Here is a 22,188-nt window from a genome sequence, read left to right on the forward strand (position 1 = left end):
AAAATCTTGTCAACACTTCAGGACTTTTGCGTGCGTATTCGTGTTCGTGGTGTGGAGGCCAGAGGTCAACTTTAGATGTGGCTCCTCAGATGACCTCCACTTTGGTTTCTGAGACACACTGTCTACCCAGCAAGCACTTTACTGAGCTACATAGCCACCCCAGAGCCGACTGTTATTAACCTCCTTTAGTAGCTCCACGAATGGCCAACGCACAACCAGTAACCGCAGAGCCAAGATTCTTTCTAGCTCAGGCTACAGGAAAACAAAACCCACATTCTTCCTCTCCAGTCTAAAGCCGGCACTTTTAACCCACAAGACAGAACGTGGGCTCTGCTCCGACTAGAGGGACCCGGGGGCGGAGGAAGCCGTTCCGGGAAGTACAAAAGCCGCGCGGGAAACTGCGTAGCTCGAGACTCAACCCAAACAGCGGCTGAGGCGCCATAGCAACGGCGCGGGTGGGGAACTGGAAATGCTCCCCTGATGGGCGGGAGAACGCGCCGAGCTCACCAATAGGCGCTCCATATTGGAGCTCTCCCCGCCTCGAAGGCGGGCCCCGCGGGCGGCTTCCGGCGTGACCGCTGCTGGTCGGCTTCCGGGCGTGCGGTGCGTATGAAGGCCGCGGGGTGCTGCGGTACCAAAGCGGGCATCTGTCGGGGTGACGGGAGGACTGCGGTGGGGTCTGCGCGGCGTACGAGAGTGGTGTCCGGCGCTGACGGGTATATTGAGGACCGTAGAGGGCACGAGTTAGGACCTAGCTCCGTAACAAGTTGTTTATTTCTAATGTAAATTAAAAAATATTTTTTGAGACATGGTCTCACCATGCAGCCAAGGCTGACCTGGGACTCGTGTAGCTCCTGTCCCTGTCTCTTAATGGGCCAGGCGGAGAAAGTGCGCCTCGTTACTGTCACTGTTAGGTGATAGCTGACGTACTGCTGTCCAAAAACGACTACCTATGCCTTGTGCCTCACCCCCAGCGCCCCCTTTGTTTCTTTTATGGAGCCCGTATTTGAAAGCCCGAAGCTAAATGTGTTCAGAATCAACGGGTTCTTCGATTTTTGGAAAGGTCTAGGGCTCCTGTGCTCCGTCCGAAGTTGCACTTGGTACTGATAACCCCACATAACATTCTAACCCAAGCCAAGTTCTCAAACGGAAGACTGTCACCGGTGTCCCTCCGTAGCTTCAGTTCCCTCCTCGGTGAAAGTGTCCCTCCCTCAGGAGGTCTGGTGGGTCCCAAACCAGGCTGTGAGGTCAGAGCACGAACACCGCCTAGCATTGGCTGCCCATTCGGTGCCCAAGCTTTGCTTATTGTGTGGACACTTGAGTTTTAAAGTCCTTTTGGTAAGCAGCAAGTGTCAGTGGTTGATCCTCTCTCCCCTCTCCTTTTTTTTTTTTGTTTTTACGAGACAGGGTTTCTCTGTATTGTTTTGGAGGCTGTCGGTCCAGCCCGGCTTCGAACTCACAGCGATCCGCCTGCCTCTGCCTCCCGAGTGCTGGGATTAAAGGCGTGAGCCACCACCGCCCGGCCTCCTCTCTCTTCTTAAGATAGTTGTCACAGCCATGAGCAAGTACAGCTCCTTCCCACTCCCACTTCAGACCCCTCCCCCAAATCACACCACTTTGCCGCACTTCTCTTTGATACTTAGGCTGCCTTCACTTACATGTTTTTCATTATGTTACGTGCCTATAAAAGTGTATGAAGAACATAATAAAGTGGATACCTGCATGTGCACCACCACCAAGTATATTGCCCCATCCCCCACACCGCCATTGAACCCTCTCCCCGCCTCAGTACTCCTGCTCTGAATTCTGTGTTTCCTTGTGTTGGTAGGTCTCACAGTGTGTGGTCCTGCGGTGATTGCCGTGTGCAGCTTTTTCAGTGTTTGGTGTGTGAATTGTGATTTGCTCTTTGCATATGGTATGGTTTTGTGTTTGTGGGTTTTTTGTTTGTTTGTTTTGGTTTTTGGGGCCGGGATTCTATTTGGGTAACGCCCTAGCTGTCCTGGAACTAGCTCTGTAGACCAGGCTAGCCTCGAACTCATAGGCCCGCCTCTGCCTCCGCCTCCCAAGTGCTGGGATTAAAGGCGTGTGCCACCACCGAGTGACTTCCTGCTTCCTTCTTTACAGTCTTGGATTCCACGATGTGATTAGACTCCCTTTATATGGTTATTTTTGGTTGATAGGTATCCATAGTGTTTCCAGAATTCTATTGCATGATGCCTTTATGGACATGTTTCCTGGGGCCAGTCTCGACACTTTTGTAAGGAATGTATAATAGTGGTGTTTCTGGGGACATGCAAGCTTGCTGGAATGCATTCTACCAGAAGTGGAGGAAAGTCACAGCCAGACACTGCACTGCTTTTACCCATCTGAAGATCCTTTTCCCTCCTGTCCCTTCCCTTTCTCTCCACTTCTCTCCCTTCCGCTCCTCCTGTTCTCCTCTCTCTTTTTAGATTGCTTTTATTATATGTATGTATATGTGTGTTTGAGTATGGGTATGTGCATGATGCCATCAGAGGCCTTGGGTCCCCTGAGCTGGACTCACAGTTGAGAGTGCTGGCAACACGGGTCCCCAGCAAGAGCAGTGCATGCTTGTAACCTCTAAGCTCTCTCCTTTCTCTTTTCTTAAGACAGTCTCTGTAGCCCACGCTGGCCTGAAACTCACTGTGTTTGGGATTGAGACCTCAAACTTGTTCGTCCTCCTGCCACAGCCTTCTGAGATCTGGGATACTGTGTGTGTTACTGTGACAGTGTCGGTGTGGCTTTCACTTGCCTGATCACATTTAGGTTGGACAGCTTTCTGATGTACTCTTGCTTATACGTTCCCTCTTCCTCTGTTTGTGTTTATTCTTCTCTCTAGTTTTTCCTTCTTGATCTGCAGGTGTTCTCAGTGTATTCTAAAGAAGACTCTTGTGGTTATCTATAGTTTAAGCACCTTCCAGCTTGTAGCCTCTCCTACTTCCTTCCCCTCCTTTGGTATTTTTAGTGAGGTTCTTTAATGAAGTCAGTCAGTAATATAATCTTTTATGCTTTGTCCTTTGTGGCTTTTATATCTTCTAAGGATATCTTTTTCTACTTTTGGATTGTATATTCTCCTATGGTGTCATTTAAAGTTGTAGAGTTCCTTCTTAAAACCATGACCCTGTAGGTTTGAGTTTGCATATGGTGTGAGGTAGGGGTTAGAGTTTATTTTTCACGTGTGTGTGTGTGTGTGTGTGTGTGTGTGTGTGTGTGTGTACCACTGCATGCAGGTGAAGCAGAGGTCTACTTTCAGGGTTGTTTCTTTCACCTTGTGGGGATCAGACTCAGGTTGTCAGGTTTGATCTTGGCATCAAGCATCTTTACCACCGACTGAGTCATCTTGTGAGCAGCCCACCATGGTATACCTTTCACAGAAGGTTTGCTTTGGCCTGAGCCCTGTTCTCCAACATGTCATGTCTCCATACACATACGCACCCTTTTCTGAGTTCTCCATTGTGTTCCATTGGTCTTACTTGTCAATTTCTGCACCATTGCCACCGTTTGCTCACTACTCCTGCTTTTGATATTTGGTAGGACAAGTCTTCCCATCTTTTGGTCAAAGATATTTGATGCTTTGTCTGTAGTGAGTTTTAGAATCAGCACGTCAGTCACATCCAGACAATTCACAGAGCGTACTTGAATTGTGATTTGCTTTGGATTGGTCCAATAGCGTTGAATTCAGTTGCATTTTGAAGTGGCTGCTTTCATCTTTGTTTGCTGCAGTTACTTTTATGTGCCAATTTGTAGATAAAAGACAATTCCTTCAGCACAAGAGTGTAGCTCAGTGGTAGAGAACTATCTAGCATGGGTACAGCCATGGGTTGGACGCCCTGGCATTACACATGTGCATGCATGCGTTCCCTTTCCCATTCCATTTTTGTTAGCTTTTTAGTGTGAGCACATTTTAACAACTTGTTTTCTGTGTGTACTGACTCCATACTCCATATCTGCTTTTTTCCTTTATTCTGACTCCCACTGTGTTGATTGACGGATGTCACTGCTGGAATGGATTAATTATACCTCTTCCTTTCTTCCTTCTCTCTTGCCTTCACCCTACCAAGGACTAGGATCATGGGGCCCCTGTATCACCAGACCTGTGGATTATTTATAACTGCATTCCTTAAATTCTGAGCAACATTGCCTTGTAGTCAGTACAGTCTGTAGCCTGGCTCTCTGGCTGTCGTGGCTTGTCTTGTTCTGTAGCAGGGACTTGGGCATGGTCATCCCCTTCAGCTTTTTCTGTCATGCACATCGCCTCTGCCTGTGCTCTGTGTTGTGTTCACCATGTGAACCAGAGCGTGGACTAGTGTGTGCCACTGTGATCCTGATGAATTGGCCTTGAGGATTGTGAGGCCTCGTCATAGAGGCCTCATTTCTTGTGTGACCTTTTGCTACTTTGGTCTTTATTTCTGCTAACCATTTATTTATTTATTTATTTATGCTACCATAGTCTGTTTGAACTCAGTAATAAAACCACATTAGCTCTCTCAGTTTGCAGGATAGATTGATTTCTAAAATTTAGAAGTAATGGTGCATACTTTTAAAATCTGGTCAAAGAGTTTAATTTTTAAATTGTTTTTCCTTTCTTTTCTTTCCTTCCCTTCACCTTTTATCCCTTCCCACATCCCAGGGGCTGAACCTAGGGCCTGGTGCATTGTAGGTGAGCACTCTGCTATTGAGCTATTTTTCTTCATTGTTATTATTAATCTAATTGTATAAGCGGAATTCATGTTGCCTGTCACGCAAAGGCAGAAATTGAATCCTTAAGCAATGCTTATTCACTGAGCTGGCAATCTGGGAAGATACAATTAAATTTAAAAAAGAAAAATCTGAGCCAGGCATGGTAGTGTGTGCCTTTTATCTCAGCATGCTCAGGAGACAAAGGCAGGAGGCGTACTATGAGTTAGAGGCTAGCCTAGTCTATGTTGTGGGGACAACAGACCTTGGCCAGAGACGCACTTCCCCATCAGCCTGGGACCAGGCAGCTGTAAGACAATGTTTACTAAAAACAGTACAATGCCTGGGGCAATAAGTTCCTGAAAAGGGCGTGCCCACAGGAACTGCCCTGTCCTCGACCTTTTCCAAAGACTAACCCCCTCTTCAGACCCATCCACCTCCACCTCTGGTGTCAGGGTATATAATAACCAGCCAGAATAGGAGAAGAGAGCCTTCTTGAGGAGCCTTCGGGTCTCTGTGTCATCAATCCCGACACCCTGGCCACATTCTCGGATACAGGCTGCACAGACTCTTTCTCAAAACAGAAGTCTGCCTTCCTCTTCTCATCTTCAGAAAGCTGATTGACAGGGGGCAGGGAACAGGCTATCAGTCACCCCAGAGTGCAGTCTTTGCCTTCTACTCCAGTGGTCAGCCTAACCTCCATGACTCATGGCGCTTTTCTGGGTATCCTCCGCAGAGTTTTCCTTTTTATAGTCTCTCCTTGTGTTTGGGGAGAGTGTGATGCTTGGGTGTGTGGCTACTTCGCCTGCACTGTCCATGGATAGAGCCTCCATGGACAAGAGTGGATGAAGGAGAAGGGCAGACTTAGGGCACGTATATGCTGGTGAGATGTTCTTGAATATGGCCAGCAGGACGTCAGAGAAAGTGGCCATAAGGCAGTGGGCCTGCCTTTCCAGCTTGGAGGGCCAGCCCATGAAGCTGTGACTACAGTGACATATTTTTATATTTTTATGTGTCTTGTTTTCTTTAAATTGTTGGTAAACCTTTGGTAGTCTTATCTCATTTAAAATCCATTGGATTTCTTTTCTCTTTTTGCCTTAAAGGTATATTTTCTTATTGCTTTATAGACAAACAGACTAGGCATAATAGCTGAAAATGTTGCCACACTCTCTTGACCTAACATCTTGGCAGTATTCTTGTTGGAACACAGGATCACCTCAGGTGAATGATAACTGCTTCAGCATGCTGAGCTGCACTACAGGCAACAGCCAGGCAAAGGGACTCAGTTGTAGTGTAGTGTAGGTGCGTGTGAAGACCAGGCAGGCCTACGAAGCAAGGCTCTCAGTGCCCCCACCCAGCTTCAAACTCATGCGCTTAGTGCTTATAGGACCCCGCCTGCCAGGCAGGAGCAGGTGTTTTGATCTGCCTTGTGTTGTATGTTTATCACCTCTGATCTTTGTGGTTTGTAGAAAGATACGTTTTTATTACATTTATTTTTGTATGTATGTGTGTCTCTGTGGGTGTGGACTGACACATACCATAGTGTTTGTGTAGAAGTCAGAGGACAACTTGCAGGAGTTGGTTCTTTCCTTCCACCATGTGGGATTGAACTCAGGATGTGAACCTTAGCGGCAAATATCTTTACCTGCTAAGCCTCTTACTGGACCCAGAAGATACCTTTTTGTGAAAATGCAGAGGACTGTAGAAATAAATCACTCAGTACTCCTGTGACAGATGTTTTATTGGCAGCTGGGGAGAGGGGAAGGAAACTCCAGTCTATTAGTCTATTAGATGCTTCTCAGGTATGTTCTCAGCAGTGGGTGTCATACTTTTATAGGGAGAACACAAAGTCTTGGCTTAGTTACTCTAGGCCTGTTGGGCTGATAAGTGGTCCATTCAGGGTCCAGACTCAGAATTGTTCAGTAGTAACTGGCACAGGTTTGGTGCTTGCTGTAGTACTAGGTTGTTACCTGTGCTAACTCACCAGAGTTACAGGAGTTCTTGGGAGAACATTTCTCTCCTTGTTACCACTCTGCAGACCAGAAACTAGATAATATGGCAGCTTTAGTTTCCTTGTTTACCACCTCATAAGTAGCTAGTCCAGGAGTGCTGAGAGCCAGTTGTTGTGGCTCCAGAAGCCTTCAGCGCACAGTATTCAGAACCACTGGAATGAACTGGAGCCCTGACCCCTGTTCTTTTCATTTCTGGAATCACCAGCACAAGGAGCCGAACTCTGGCAACCACAAGCAGTGTTTGCTTGCCAGCATAAACTAGTGCAGACCCCCACCGTTGCTCCGTGTGCATGAAGGTGACTGTGACACCTCTTTTTCAGCTCCCTCCAACATGCAGGGCAGCTCAAGAAGAGCGGGTACCATGACGGATGTCCATCGGCGCTTCCTCCAGCTGCTGATGACTCACGGTGTGCTGGAGGAGTGGGAGGTTAGGCGCCTGCAGAACCACTGCTACAAGGTCCATGACCGTAAGTGTTGTGTCCCTGTCCCCAGCAGCCTGCCCTGTACTGTATTGATGGGAGACTAGCAACATTGTATGACAACGTGAGAAAAGCTGTCTGGCAGCCCTGACCCCACCATTCAAAACTCCATCTCATCTTTATCCACCTCCCTGAAGTGGCTCTGAGGCTTAGTCTGATGGGCACAAGCCTGGCCTGTGAGGGTGTGAAGTCACAGTTGACAGAAAGCCTCCAGTATGTGCTTCAGCTTTGGTGTCTGTCTTAGTTAAAAAGATTTCAGTTGCTGTGGCAACTCTTATAAAGGAAAAACATTTAATTGAGGTGACTTACATTTTCAGAGACGTAGTCCATTGTCATGGTGTGACATGGTGGTACGCAGGTAGGCTTGGTGCTGGAGAAGTGGCTGAGTGTCCTACAGCTTGACTTGCAAACAACAGGAAGTGGTCTATCCCACTGGGTGTGGCTTGAGCATATATGAGACCTCAAAGCCCGCCTCCACAGTGACACACTTCCTCTGACAAGACCATAACCACTTCAGCAAGGCTACACCTCCTTATAGTACCACTCCTGTGGGGGCCCATTTTCTTTCAAACCATCCTAGTGTCCATGTCTTTAAGGGAGGGAGAGGGAGTGTGACTCACAGGATCCTGGGAGTTGAGGAGTGACTTAAGCAGAATGCCTGGCATGGGAAGAATGCCCAGGTGGCTGTTAGGAAGAGGGCAGCTTAGCACACGCACACGGGCAGGACACAGCCTTAGACCCAGCCAACCCTGAAAGGCCTGGCAGCCGTGCCCTGTGCTAGCCTTATGCATTTGGAACATCTCCTCTGCAGGTCACTGGGAGGTGTAAAATGGATCTTGGGGACCAGGGTTGGCATACACTGAGGCCTCCAGTCATTGGGGACAGTAGAAGCAATGAGGTCAGTAACAAAGACCCCTGGAATCACAGAAAGCCAGCTATGTTGAGTGTCTGTATGGGCAGCGTTGGTGACTGAAAAGGAAAGTTGACCCTGCTCTATAATATTTCTTGTTAGGTTCTGGGAAAGTGCAAAAATTACTTTCCTTGCTCAGGAAAGTACCAGAGTAGACTGGAAGGCTGTGCTATGTGAGCCAGAGCTGCTGGCCTTTGCGTGGGAGGGAGTGGAAGAGGATGGTCAGTGGGAAAGTGGGGATCTAAGACACTTCATCTTATGCTGTTCATTTGTTTGTTACTTATTTTTGGTTTTTGGATTTTTGGGACAGGGTTTCTCAGTCCTGGCTGTCCTAGAACTTACTCTGTAGACCAGGCTGGCCTCGAACTCAGATCTGCCAGCCTCCCTCCCGAATGCTGGGATTAAAGGTGTGCACCACCACCGCCCAGCTGGTTTATTTTCTCTCTCTCTCTCTCTCTCTCTCTCTCTCTCTCTCTCTCTCTCTCTCTCTCTCTCTCTAATTCATGTTTTGCTTGCATGTGTGTCTGTGTGAGTGTTGAAACTCCTGGAACTAGAGTTGTGAGCTGCCATGTGGGTGCTGGGAATTGAACCCAGGTCCTCCAGAAGAGCAACCAGTGCTCTTAACCACTGAGCCATCTCTCCAGTCCCACTGTGTTTCTTTATGAGAAAAGAAAACTGGAAGTGGACACATTATAGTGTTAGTGTGCTCTTGACAGTCTCTTCTAACTCATGCCCATGAAGGTGTTTGGTTTTGTTCTGCATTTTCATTTCCCTCCCTCCCTGTGTTTCTAATTTTCAAGGGAAAAAAATGACTTTAAAAAGGAAGAGTGAAGCCGGGCGTTGGTGGCACACTCCTTTAATCCCAGCACTCGGGAGGCAGAGGCAGGCAGATCTCTGTGAGTTTGAGGCCAGCCTGGTCTACAAATCGAGTTCCAGGACAGCCTCCAAAACAATACAGAGAAACCCTGTCTCGAAAAACCAAAAAAAAAAGGGTGGGGTGGGGAGGGGGGGTGGAGGACTCGCAGGAGAGGAATGAGGGAAGCATATGCAGCTGCAGCTTTACAGAGGTGAGGGAGTCCATAGAGGTGAAGTAGGGGACTGGGAGGGGGAAGCAGAGGCTGGAGGCCTGGAGCAGGGCTGCTGATGTGTCCTCCGTGCTGGAGCCGACACTGGCTGGCCTAGACAGGACAGACGTGTTTCCAGATGAGGAGCCCTGTGTGTGCACAATGCAGACCTCTGGGAGGACATGAAGCAGGGAACTGTGACTAGTGTCTGCTTGGGAACTGTCCTCTAAGAAGTCTGTGAACTGTAGTTGTCTGAACAGCGGTGGAAGGGGAACTTGGTTGAGAGGGAGTCTTACACCTTTCCTCCCTGCTTCCAGCCCTTCAGGACTTCACATCTGACCCTCAGCATCTTCTCAGGAGGTGACCATGAGCCCTGAGAGAAGGAGGGAGAGAGAGGGGGAGGGAGGGAGAGAGAGAGGGAGAGGGAGGGAGGGAGTGCACCACAAAACTGTCTTGTCAACAAGAAACCAAAAGAAAGAGGCAAGAAAAATGCCCTATAGCTAAGAAATGGTTTTGTGCTAAGAAGATGTGTCTCAGCTGGGAAAATGTCAGTTGTGTAAGCATGAGGACCGGGTTGAAATCCCCAGTAGCCATGTAAAGCATGGTAGTAGTGCACATCTGTAACCTCGCTGCTCATACAGGGAGATGGGGCAGACAGAAGAATCCCTGGAAGCTTGGGCAGGAGACCGTCTCAAACAAGGTGGAAGATGGAGACCAGGGACTGTCCTCTGACTCCCACATGCACACCTGCACTCCTCCCTCCCTCCCTCCCTCCCTCCCTCCCTCCCTCCCTCCCTCCCTCCCTCCCTCCCTCTCCCCCCCCTCTTTCCCTCTCTCCCTCCCCTTTCCTGTTTGAGACAGAGTCTCTCTATAGTCCTGGAACTCATTCTGTAGATCAGGCTGGCCTTGAACTCTAGCCTTCGAGTGTTGGGATTAAAGGCATGCCACACGCCTGGCCATGAGCAACAGTTTTAGTGCCTGCATATGCTGAGGTAAACAGGGTATAGCCAGTCTGTCATTTCCTGTCCACTATCAAAGAAAGAAAAGGGCTGCTATCCAAGAATTCTTGTTACTAGAGATTTTAAAATAAGTGATGATGGAGATAAATGATGTGAAATCAAAAATGCTTACAAGATCTTGAGTGTTATTTCTCTTCTGTTTTGAAGCAATGTCCAGGAAAGTCCCTTGTATAATAGGGAAAACATTGTAAGATAAGTGTGGAACAAAGGAACCAACGGCCTGTAGGCCATTGCCCCGCCATCTTCATCACACCAAAGCCCTGCTTGTCCTGGCCTCCCCTTATACAGACTGCCTTTAGGGGAATGTTTATTCCCCGTTCTCCTTGCCAGGGCAGCATGTAGATTTTGTCTTGGTGGTGTCCTGGTGTCCTGGTGTCCTGGTGTCCTGGTGTCCTGGTGTCCTGGTGTCCTGGTGCAGAGCCTTCTGGCTCCTCAGAAAGAATCTGGAGACTTGTCTGTGTTGTTAGAGGAGCCTGGATTCTATCCAGACTTTCTATCCATGTGCATGTACATTGTTCGAGCAATGCAGCCTGAGACTGACAGCTCAGCTCTGTGTTAGGCACTTGTGACCGGAGTCTGGTGAGTCACATCCTGTCTGTAGACTCTTGGTAGCCACAGGCATGGGAAGTTTAGAGAACAGAGTAAGGACCTAAGTGGAGGATTACCACATTGGGTCTAGGTGGAGGAATGGGGGCATTTCTGCCCCAAACAGTCCAGAGATGGGCAAGATGCCAGCGAAGGCCTGAAGCTCCTGAGAGACACACTGTGGAGTCCCCTGCCCCACACTAGACACATGCCATTTTGTCCATTTTCCAGAGAGTAACTGGTGTCCAGCAATTCACTTAAGTTTGACACTCTTTGTAAGCTTAGCATCAGATTCTACAAGTTAAAGGTGACAGTCCCACACACTGTCCCAATTCCAGGTGCTAGTTGCAAGTCTCGGGTCACTTGCACTTCTGACTGTAAATCAAGGCTTTTGTGACCCATCTTTCAGTTAGATAATCTGCTAGCTTGACTGCACCTCAGGAAAGTACTCTGTGTACATTGCTGGTTGATTATCAGGAGTGGAGTCTCTGCCTAGTGATGTGATATGATGTCATCATCTGGAGCTGTCCTGAGATGCATATGGCATGTTGGCCACAGGCTGGACATGCCTGCTGTCAATTGTATAACTCAGACATAGACAGATAGAGGATATGGGTAGGGTGGGGTTCGGAAGGCGAGATGATGTGGTGCTTTTGAACCTTCTAAGTGTACCACCCTCCCGGAACCTGAAGTTCCTGGGACCCCACTACTGTTCAAGGGCTTCATGAGGGTCTTATTACCTAGACATGATTGATTAGACCACACCTGTCTATGATTAACTCAGTCTCTCGTCCTTCCTCTCTCTAGAGTTTGGGGGGGTTTGATGCTGACGTGTCATTTGTCTGGTGACCAGTCCCTACCTTGAAGCTACCTAGAGTTTCCTCATTAGAACAAAAGGAGCCCCCACCACCTTTGTCACTCTGGAAATTTCAGGGCTTTTAGGAGTTCTGTGCCAGAAACCAAGGCCAGAGGCTGAGTGTCATTTTTTGTATGATAGGCAGCAATGGGGTAATACGGCAGCTGTCCTGGCTCTCAGCTGTGCAGGGGTTTCAGCCACGGCAGCCTGCCCAGGCTGAGCTGGAAGCACATCTAGAGCACCTCAGAGGTTCCCAGTGTGTCAGGAAAGTCCCGTCACCAGAGAAATGACCACTTGAAGGCCAGAGTCATGTGGCTTCTGGGCAGAATGGAAGAGTTGCCACATTTAAGCCCAAGAACCCTCTGCAGTAAATTTAAGTGAGAAATATAGATTGACTGCTGGCTGGCAAGATGGCTTACTGGGTAAAGTGCTTTCTACCAAGCCTCTGACCTTCTCAAAAATAAACAAAAGAACATAAAATTAAAAATACAGATTAAGCATATCCAAACCAAATGCTCCACAGTCAGCTTTTGAGCACCAGTCTGACACACATAGAAGGTTCTACACTGAGTCTTTCATGCCCAACATCCTTTAAGCTGTTATATAAAATTACCTTTAGCTTGTCATCAGGTGTATAGGAATCCTGAGTGAATTTCATGTTTAGACTGGGGTCTTATCCTAAAATGTCTTGTTATGTATAGTTAGGTTTTCAAAGTCTGAAAAGGTCCAAAATGTTTGATTGTAATACTAAGTCTGCCCTGACTGACTGAATTGTGATGAAGAGAAGGCGGTACTTATTCCCTTATTTTATGAGGCCTGCATCATTGTCATGTCAAAAGGCATTGCAAGGAAAGAAATCACAGATCTGTGGGTTACCATAGCATTCTAAACTAATACTGCTGAACCCAACAGTGTATAAAAAGGATGATGCAGCATGATCAAGTGGGTGTATTGTAAGAGTGTTGGGCTAGTTTAGTATTTGAAGAGTCAACCAGTGAGGTCATGTAGCTCAGTTGGTAGAGTGCTTGCCTAGTATGCGTGGAGTCCTGGGTTCTAGCCCTGTACCACATAAACTGGGCGTGGTGGCGCACACTTGTAATCCCAGCACTTGGGAGGTGGATTCTGGAAGATCAGAAGTTCATTCTTGACTATAGAGATAGTTCAAGACTGGCCTGGGAAGCATGATAGAAGAAAAGAAAGTCATCCCATGTAATTATATAATTCAGCCTTATTAGCAAACTGGGTTCTAGGTCCAGCACCACACACTCATACAAGGTTACTTAAGAGACATTTTACTTATTTAAAAATGCTGTAGTTGTGGAGTTCAGTGTGTATTTTACACTTAGAGCCTATCTTAATTTGGAGTGGCCATAGCTGAAGTGCTCAGTAGCTACATGAGAGAACTGTAGAAAGTCCCTGCTGAGATCCTGGTTGCCTTCAGTGTGTGCAGAGATCTGTAAAATGGGCTGTGTCCTCTCTGCCTGTCAGATGAGCTGCAGCATGGAGATGATGCTGTGCTAGGCTTCTGCTCTCTAAAGAAACCAATATGCTTTATGTGGGGTGATGTTTTTACTGTTGTGCATGTATGTGGGTGTAGGGGTCCTACTAAGGTGTGCTTGTGGAGGTCAGAGGTCAGCTTCTGTGTGGTCTGTCCTTCCACTTTTCCGTGGATCCTGGAGCTTAAACTCAGGTTCTACTGCCTCCATGGTGAGCTCATTACCAGCTGAGCCCAGGAGGCGTTGTGAGACAAGGTGATATTCACTTTGACCCACTGGCTCATCATCCACTAGCATTTCTTCCTAAATTCTTCCTCTAGGGGCTGCTAGTGCCACTGACACTTTATTACTGATTGTGCTTTAAGCTTTATGCCAATTTTTAGCCAAGTTTAAAAATTACCATTCTGAGGATAAATAAAATATCTAAAATTTAGATATAAAAAATTAGGGCTGGATTTGGTGATGAATACCTTTAATCCCAGCACTTGGGAGGCAGAGGCAGGTGGATCTCTGTGTTAGAGTTCTATAGAGCAAGTTTCAGGACAGCCAGGACTACATAGAGATACCCTGTCTCAAAAAACAACAAACAAAAAGGTTTTTGGCTAAAGAGATGGTTCCTCTTTTTTCTTAGGTTTTTTTTTTTTTTTTGAGATGGGGTCTCTCTATGTAGCCCAGAATGTCTTGGGCTCACTATGTCAACCAGAGATCTACCTGCCTCTGCCTCCCAAATTCTGGGATTAAAGGTTTGTGCCACCACTGCCCTGCAAAGGACCTGGGCACTCAGTTCCCAGTACCCACATTGTGGCTCACAAACATCTGTAACTCCAGTTCCAGAAGATCCATTGCCCTTTCCTGGCCTCTAGCATATGTAGTGCATAGACATACATGCAGGCAAAACACCCATAGATACTAAATAAATAAGTAAAACTTAACAGTAAGCCTAACAAGCAACAAGTTCCTGGCAGCTGCTGTGTAAACAGCTCAGTGAGTTTGGTATCCATTGAACATTGGGAGTCTTCCCAGTGTTTGCAAACCTTTCCTTGCCTCACCTAGGTGTGACTGTAGCAAGGTGCTGACACGCCCACAGCTCTTTCCTTGTTCTGGTGGGTCACATTGACGCTGACATTTAAGCTGTGTTCCATTCTGTCACACTGTAAACACCTCTTCCCAGAGAAGACTCAGTGTAATTAGAAGCTGGATCCAAATAAAATGGTCTTGTATGTTCAATGAATTCATTGTACATCTGTCTTCCTTGGCTGTGATTAACAGTTAATAAGCACACCTGAGTCTGGGCTTACTTCCCTTGGAAGGAGTGCTGAGGTGGAGTGGAGCTGTGTGAGTGAGCCATGTAAGGGTCACTGTCACTGGAGTTCGTCAGGAGAGGGACTGAGGAGGGAGAGGGGTATGGTTAAGAGTAAAGAGATCAGCCTGAAGGTGGGACATGGCATCTGGCTCCACTCAGGCAACATACAGAGCAGGTCGGTTAGTCCACTGCCTCAGTGCAAGGTTCAGGGGCTCAAAAGAAGGTGAAGGAGTGGCCTGTGCAGAGTGTGAACCCAGAGTCACTGGACAGTGCGTGCCAGCACTCACTGTAGCCCCCCAGGGATTGTGCTCCATCGCCTCAGACCCTCAGGGTAAGAAGGACTACAGCGAGGCTGCTCTGCCCTGGAGGAGGAGCGTGGGGGCCTTGGATGGGTCGCTGCAGGCTGCTGGCCTGGGGAAGCTGGAAGCAGGCAGATCTTGGGGGGATGCACACTTGGCCTGAGTTGAAGCAGGAAGCTTTCAGTTGTTAACATGGCCTGGCTGTCACAATCCTGTTAGCTCTGGGTAGGTAGTTTGTTTCCTGAGCTGGTTGTTAGGGCTGTGGTCTGATTTACCACAAGTCTAGTTGGAACTTAAGCTGCCTGAGCTAGACCTGTGACTGCCCGGACTGCTGGCTCACAGTTAAGCTTTATGTACGGTTGGCCACTGCCTGTCTGTCCGGCTTCTGGAGTAGAATGTTTACCATCCTGCCTCAGTCAGAAACTATCAGATAGCCAGCAGTCTCCTCCCAGAATTCCAGCTCTCACTGGAGTTTGAAAACTGGAAGAGCCCTGTGGTGTGCAATGCTCTATAGTGGTCTAAGTCAGTTAATATGCCAAAAAGGAAACACCAGGTTTGTGTATGTTTGTTTGTTTGTTAATGAAAACCTGGCTGAGTGCGCAGTTGCCATAGCCTGCCCTTTTGGTGGGCTGCTGCTCTCACAGTGGAACTTCCTGCTGCCAACTGGCAGTGTCAGCCAGCATTGCTCTCAAGAACCCTGAGAAGACACTGGCACATCAGGGATACAGCAAGGTGGGCTGCTCTGCTTTCAGCTGGGCCTCTCTTACCCCCTGAAGCCCCCCTATCAGATAGTCCACAAGGGCACCAGGAAGCAGGTGGGAGACCTGTGACACAGAGCTGTCACAGTTGCTACTTGTGTCAAGGGTAGGTGGATTCCTGCTTTCAGCAAGAGTAGTTGCAGTGGAATCTATACTAACAGTAGTTTGTAGTAGTCTGTGACGATTCTTGTTGACATTCAGAACTCAACCATGATGGAAAAGTGGCAGCGTGGAGCGGTGCCGCACAGCAGATATCTGGCCAGGGGAATGTGCTTGCATGGCTGCACTGTGTTTTTGTTTTTTTTGTTTGTTTGTTTGTTTTTGTTTTTCGAGACAGGGTTTCTCTGTGGCTTTGGAGGCTGTCCTGGAACTAGCTCTTGTAGACCAGGCTGGCCTCGAACTCACAGAGATCCGCCCGCCTCTGCCTCCCGAGTGCTGGGATTAAAGGCGTGCGCCACCAACGCCCGGCCCATGGCTGCACTGTGTACGTGGGGTGCCAGTGCTTATGGGCATTCAGCCCAGAGGCAGGACAGTTAGGTGCTGTGCAGTGAGCATGCCATCCTGTCTTATTTTGGTGCAGCTGAGTAGGCTTGGTCTCTAGCATGTCTTCATTTGTTAAATAGTGATTGCAGCATGCTTGGAAATGGGCCTTGAACAAAACATCTGAAACCCAGACTGAGAGGCTGGATCTGGTGATCCATGTAGAGACTGAGGCAGGAGGACCTAGAGTCTATTGCAGCCAGTCAAAGAGACCCAGTCTGAAAACCTAGATGAAATCCAAACAAAAGTATCTGAATCTATTTGCTACTGTACTGGTTAGTTTTGTGTCAACTTGATACAGACTGGAGCCATTTGAGAAGAGGGAACATCAATTGAGAAAATGCCTAGACGGGGGTGACCTGTAGACAAGTCTGGTGCTTTCCCCTTCCTGATAGATGTGGGAAGGCCCAGCTCCCTGTGGGAGGTGCCAGCGTTGGGCTGGTGGTCCTAGGTGCAATAGGGACGCAGGCTGAGTAGGTCATGAGAAACAAGCCATTAGACAGCACTCCTCCACATCTTCTGCTTCAGTTCCTGCTTCCAGGCTCCTGCCTTCAGTTCCTGCCCTGACTTCCCTCACTGGTGGACTGTGATGTGAAACTGAGCTGAAATAAACCCTTTCCTCCCAGGTTGCTTTGGTCATGGTGTTTATCAACAGAACCCTGACTACAGAAAGGGCCATCTCCTTATCCCACCCTAGAGTCAATCGGCCAGGGGCCAGGCAGGCTACATTTCTCTTTCTTGACTGGACCCCTGACAATGGAGGAGTCAAGTTAGATAGTTGTGAGCCCAGGCATTCATTATCTATCTATCTATCTATCTATCTATCTATCTATCTATCTATCTATCTATCTATCTATCTATCTATCTATCGCTTGTTTGTTTATTTGTAAGATGTATTTATTTATTAAGGTGTCCTGTCTCTGCATGTACACCTGCCGGCCAGAAGAGGGCACCAGATCTCATTTCAGATGGTTGTGAGCCACCATGTGGCTCCTGGGAATTGAACTCAGGACCTCTGGAAGAGCAGCCAGTGCTCTTAACCTCTGAGCCATCTCTCCAGCCTGTGTGTGTGTGTGTGTGTGTGTGTGTGTGTGTGTGTGTGTGTGTGTGTGTGTGTGTGTGTGTGTGTGTGTGTGTGTGTGTGTGTTTAAGCGTTGTTGCATGGAAGAATAACCATAGTAGGTGTCAATCAATGCAGGAGGCCCCTGTCATTCATGTTGAACCGAAAGGATGGCACTGTGTGATTTTGATTCACTGTGACACGTCACTGTGTATCCATCCTGGGCAGTGGTTCCTGAAGGTCTGCTCAGAAGGATGAGCAGTGCTGGTGTGCTGGTGCTGAGGACCGTCAGGTGGATTCTGTGCTTAATGAAAGACGCTTCATCTGTCGCCCTGCCCCTCTCAGCACAGCACAGGGCCAAACTCTGTGTTCCCATTTTTGCACCCACATGTCTAAAGGTCAAGGTGGTCTTTTCCCTAGGACTGATGAGTGATACACTGAAGGAGGAAAACCCACAGCCCCCACGCACCCCTTGTGTCTTTCTTGCCAGCTTTTCCTTTGTTCCAGTGCAGTGGTTCTCAGCCTATGGGTTGAGACACCTTTGGGGGGCAAACAGCCTTTTTTACAGGATTGCAAATCAGATGTCCTTCTCATCAGATATTTACATAACCACAGCAAAATTACAGCTATGAAGTAGCAATGAAACAATTTTATGGTTGGGGGTGACCACAGCATGAGGAGCTGTATTAAAGGATCGTAGCATTAGGAAGGTTGAGACCCACTGTCCCAGCTGAGGAGTCTGAACTCTCAGAGACAGCTCTGCCCAGCACGTGGATCTGTGGCAGGGCCTGGCTTGCCTTCTTGCTGTCAGGGGCCAAGTTGGCTCATAATGGTTTGATCCCCAGGGGCTGGTTTTTACTCTTATTTTCTCTGCCTAAAAATAGCACTTTCTATCTTTGGTGTCTCATGTAAAACAAAAATACTTGTTGGCCGGAGGGTAGGGCTGCAGACTTCCTGACCTCCTGCTGTTAGGGTAAGGTGTGCAGTGAACTGTAGCCCCACAGCCTGTAGAAGCAGGAAGTCCATCAGGAAAGGCAGACTAAGAAAGGGAGAAAAGTAGTCTTAGCAGACTACACTCTCGAGTCAGAGAGGCATGCTTTGTTCAGTGCGATATCACCCCATAAAGCTGAGCCCCAGGTTCTAATTCCTTCTCTGCTAGGCATGCCCTGATATGGAAGCAGCAGAGCTCACCCCTCATGGGTTCTTGCCCTTCTGCAGCCCATGCTAGGGTGGGGCCAGACAAGGACTACACCAAAGGAGCGGGGCTGGGCTCAGCTGCTGCTGTCAGCTACTTAGCGTCCAGTGTAGCATCTCTGACTTCAGTAGCCCTCTGCTGACTCCATCCGGGTACTGTGGTTTTTGTGTCCCACTCCCTTCCGGCAGAGCCCCTTCTGTGCCTGAAGTGATGTGATTGATGGTGCTAGGGTCTGGTGTGGGAGGGCCTCAGATTTTCTCTCCTGAGGGTGTATGGCTTAGTTCCCAGGACTGAGGATCTGGAGTCTGGCAGGCGAGCTCCATGTCCAAGTTAGGGAAACTCTGAGCAAGTTGTTTACTCTCTTTAGGCAACCAGCATATAAAGAGGCCATTAATAATGCACCTGGCAGGGTGGTTGTAAATGATGAATGCACCACACCAGTGCCCATTGCCCTGCAGGCCACAAGGTGTATTACAGTTACATGATCACAGCCTGGAAGAAAAGCAGATGCCTGCATGACAAGTAAGGAAATAGAACCTGGTTAGTCCCAGGGCCTGCTCTCTTTGTAGCGGGGCACACTACACTACCAGCTATGAGTTGATGCCATTGGGGAAGCAGCCTCTGATTAGCTTGTGTGACCTTCGGTGTTTGAAGTATGTGCCATTATTTTCAGTAGGTTCAAGGTTCTTAAGAGAGGTTTGGTGTGAGTAGTGGTAATTAACTCTCTTAAATCCTTCACAGTAGGACTTCATGACTGGAACTAGTTGCCTTAGAGTCACATGGTACAGTCCGTCTTTCTTCCTGTGGGCTCAGAATATGGGGACACATGCTTTATCCCTGTGACTTTGCAGGTTTGCAGACTGTAGCTTCTTGACCAAGATCTCCCAGAGCAATAGAGGCAGACCAGTGACCACTCACTGTTCAAAGACTACAGGGTGGGAAGCACCATCCTGTGTAAACTTGACACCGAGTGGCAGCATCCTCAATTTCGGTAGCACAACAGAGACCCCAGTAGATTAGAGTGGAGTGTCCTGGGAGGCTGCCTGACACAAAACACATGCCAGAGCTGACTTCCCTTTCCTAGTGGCTACTGGGCTGGCAGCTGTTGGATGGGCTAGTCTGGGCTCTGGGTCCCCTTCTGCTTGACCTGAACTCTTGGCTTCTCAGGGGCCTCCTGTATCTGCTTTTCTGAATAGAAGTCCCTAGAATTACTCCCACCCAAGCTACATGATAGGGAAAGACAGCTTGAAGAAGAGAGGAGGCTGTGGTCTTGATTGACTGTGAGATAGCCAGGCATTATCAGGTGACTCCTGGGTGGGTGGCCAGATGTGGTAATTGGTGACCATGCTGAGGTACTGCTTGAGAACCATGGAGGGCAGAGCTGGGAACCCTGGCTAGTCTCATCAGGGATGAGCCTGGCCAGGAAGTTGTGGAGAGTAGAGGATGCTGCTGAGAGCTGTGTAGGCCAGCTGGAGTGTTGAGAGAGGGTCTGAGGTAAAAGCATTCATTGGCCTTCAGAAATGAAAGGGAAGACAAGCTCAGAGAAGCAGGTCTCTGTTGCTGGCCCTGTTACTACCAAATAGCAAAGCCAAATTGGAGACAGTGAGGATGTGGGGACCTGTTGAACACAAGTAGAAGCAGCCACATGAATGTGGCCCTTCTGGAGGATTGTGTGAAAAGAGGGTTGAATCTCATCTCGCCCCCAGGGCACTTGGAAAGTACAGTTTGCTAGAGTGCCTTTAATCTGCCCACAGAGTACATTTTTCTGAATGACACCTTGAGGTTCTTCTTTGATGGAAAATATGAACCGTCCCTTTCAGAGGGAGGTGAGACTTGTCTCTTATGTCACACGGGGTGGATAGGGCTGATCCTGTTTACAAGGTATATTGTCACCCAGTGAGAGGTGATGATGTGGAAGAAACTCAAGGTAATAGAACTGATGTTATAAAGGATTCACTAATAGATTTGCGTAGGAGACCTTAAGTCACACAAGTGGAATTTGTAGCTCTGCCTCCAAAAATACCCCAAAGGTAAGTGGTCTACTAACCAGGCCTGTTGGAGATAAGGGAAATTTAGGATGCTAGGATGTTAATGTTTGTTCACCAGGATTGACCAGCCCTTAGGCTCCATTCCTATAACAAAAGACAGTACTGACACTGATACAGAACCAGTCATTAGGACCATATCCAAAGAGTAGCATCTTAAGGGGTCTGTGCAGGGACACAACCATCAACAGTCCTGGTTGCATTAAGTCTCTGCTCTTAGCAGGAAAAGCACTATTCTTCTAGGTGGGCCAGATGGACCTGGGCAACAGCTATTAGAAACGAACAACACTGGTATGGTCAAGAGCTATTTCTGGCAATATCTTTTCTTTGTAAAACCTCCCATCTGCCCATGTGGACAGACTTGTAGTCTCCTGTGTCTGTTTAAATAGTTCGAAGTGTATCTTGGGGCTAGAACCTGAAAGAAATGTAAGGATGACAAAGTATGTACAATGCATAAGCCTACAGTGTACATAAGTTAGTGAACCCTGCTCAAAGCCAGCTCTTCCTTGGGCATCAGCCCGAGCAGGACACTTTGGTCCTTCATCTCTAGTATGTGGAGTGATTCCTCTCTGGAAAGGCATGTTATTTCTATTAAAGTGACTTTTGAACACCTGACTCCCTTGCCAGAGAGTCAGTGTCAGGCTTCCAAAGTTGTGGGTCAGAAAGGGTCCTCAGCCTGCATTGGCCATGGGCTGTGTGGATAGCCATCTCACATGCTAAGGAAGGTACTTCATGAGAAAGACCCCTTTGCATTGGCTCCCATGATAGGAGGCAGCAGTGGGAGGTGCAAATGTCAGTTCTGAGTCCTGGCTTCCTTCCGCATCGCTGTTTTCCATCTATTAGCTACTATTGATTTTTGATTTAATTTGCATTTATTAAAAAGAAAGGGAAAGGGAAGCCAATGCAAACACATGTATGTTACTATTACAGTGGTAATCTGTCATTTGCCTCACAGCCTGTTCTTTGGTGATCCCTGTGAGTCTGGGTCCTTACATGCCCTTAATGTAGTGTGTCCTTTGCTACCAATATGACCTTTTGTTTTTAAACCATCTTCATTTTCATTATGCAAGGTTGGAAATGCCTACTTTCTGGAGGAAGCCAACTGGTCACAACTTAGGTCTCTGTGATGGCCCCTAGTGCTAGTCTTAGTCATCTATACAGAGCAGGGGAGCAACCTAACCTTTCCCTGTGTGTGATTTTTGTTGTTTCTGTATGGTTTTCAACATAAATGGTGGCATGTTTTCTATTTCTGTTTTGTTTTTTTTTCTGATTTTTCCCCTAGAGTGATTTTAAAAATTTTTTGTTTGTTTTGTTTTGTTTTTGAGACAGAATTTCTCTGTGTAGCCCTGGCTGTCCTGAAACTTACTCTGTATACCAGGCTGGTCTAGAACTCAGATCCATCTGCTTCTGCCTCCTGGGTGTTGGGATTAAAGGTGTGTGCCACCACTGCCCTGCTTGAAATTGTTTTAATAAATGAAAACAGTAACTCTCTTGGCTTGAAAGCATCATATGGTGGAAGTGTAATTGTAGCTCATGAAGCTGGCCGTCTGCCTTCTCTGTGTCAAAGAAAGTTCTGCTGCCTGCAGAAGGGCTGGATCTCTGAGCTGGGACAATGTAAAATGTGTCCCCCTCCCTTTGCAGCCTTTCCTGTTCCCCCTCACCAGCTAATTAGTGTCTGTGTATCCAGGGCCCCCTCCTGGTGGCATAGCATGAACTGCTAGAGCCAGGCTCCCACAGCTCACACCAGCTCTGCCTCTGCCCAGAGAGGTGCTGGGACCTGAGCAGGGTCAGTTTGGGCAATGGCTGCAAGGACTATGCTCAGAACGGGCCCCTTCTGCCGTGGTGCCTCCGTGAGCCTCTCTCTTACCCTGT

The 22,188-nt window shown here is 48.0% G+C and overlaps 1 protein-coding gene across 2 annotated transcripts in view; it reads left to right on the forward strand.

Annotated features, from left to right (window-relative positions):
• Positions 1-471: 471 nt before the first annotated feature.
• Positions 472-22,188, forward strand: part of Nsmce1 (NSE1 homolog, SMC5-SMC6 complex component) — a 28,987-nt gene continuing 7,270 nt past the window's right edge. The window contains exons 1-2 of one of the 2 annotated variants that reach the window (XM_040754810.1): positions 472-603; positions 7,028-7,174. In XM_040754810.1, coding sequence (XP_040610744.1) covers positions 7,039-7,174 — 136 coding nt within the window. In that variant the 5' untranslated portion in view covers positions 472-603; positions 7,028-7,038. The other variant, XM_040754818.1, reaches the window with a different exon arrangement.

This window comes from Mesocricetus auratus, unplaced genomic scaffold, assembly GCF_017639785.1.
Source record: "Mesocricetus auratus isolate SY011 unplaced genomic scaffold, BCM_Maur_2.0 Super-Scaffold_4256, whole genome shotgun sequence".
In the NCBI taxonomy this organism is placed as follows: Eukaryota; Metazoa; Chordata; class Mammalia; order Rodentia; family Cricetidae; genus Mesocricetus; species Mesocricetus auratus.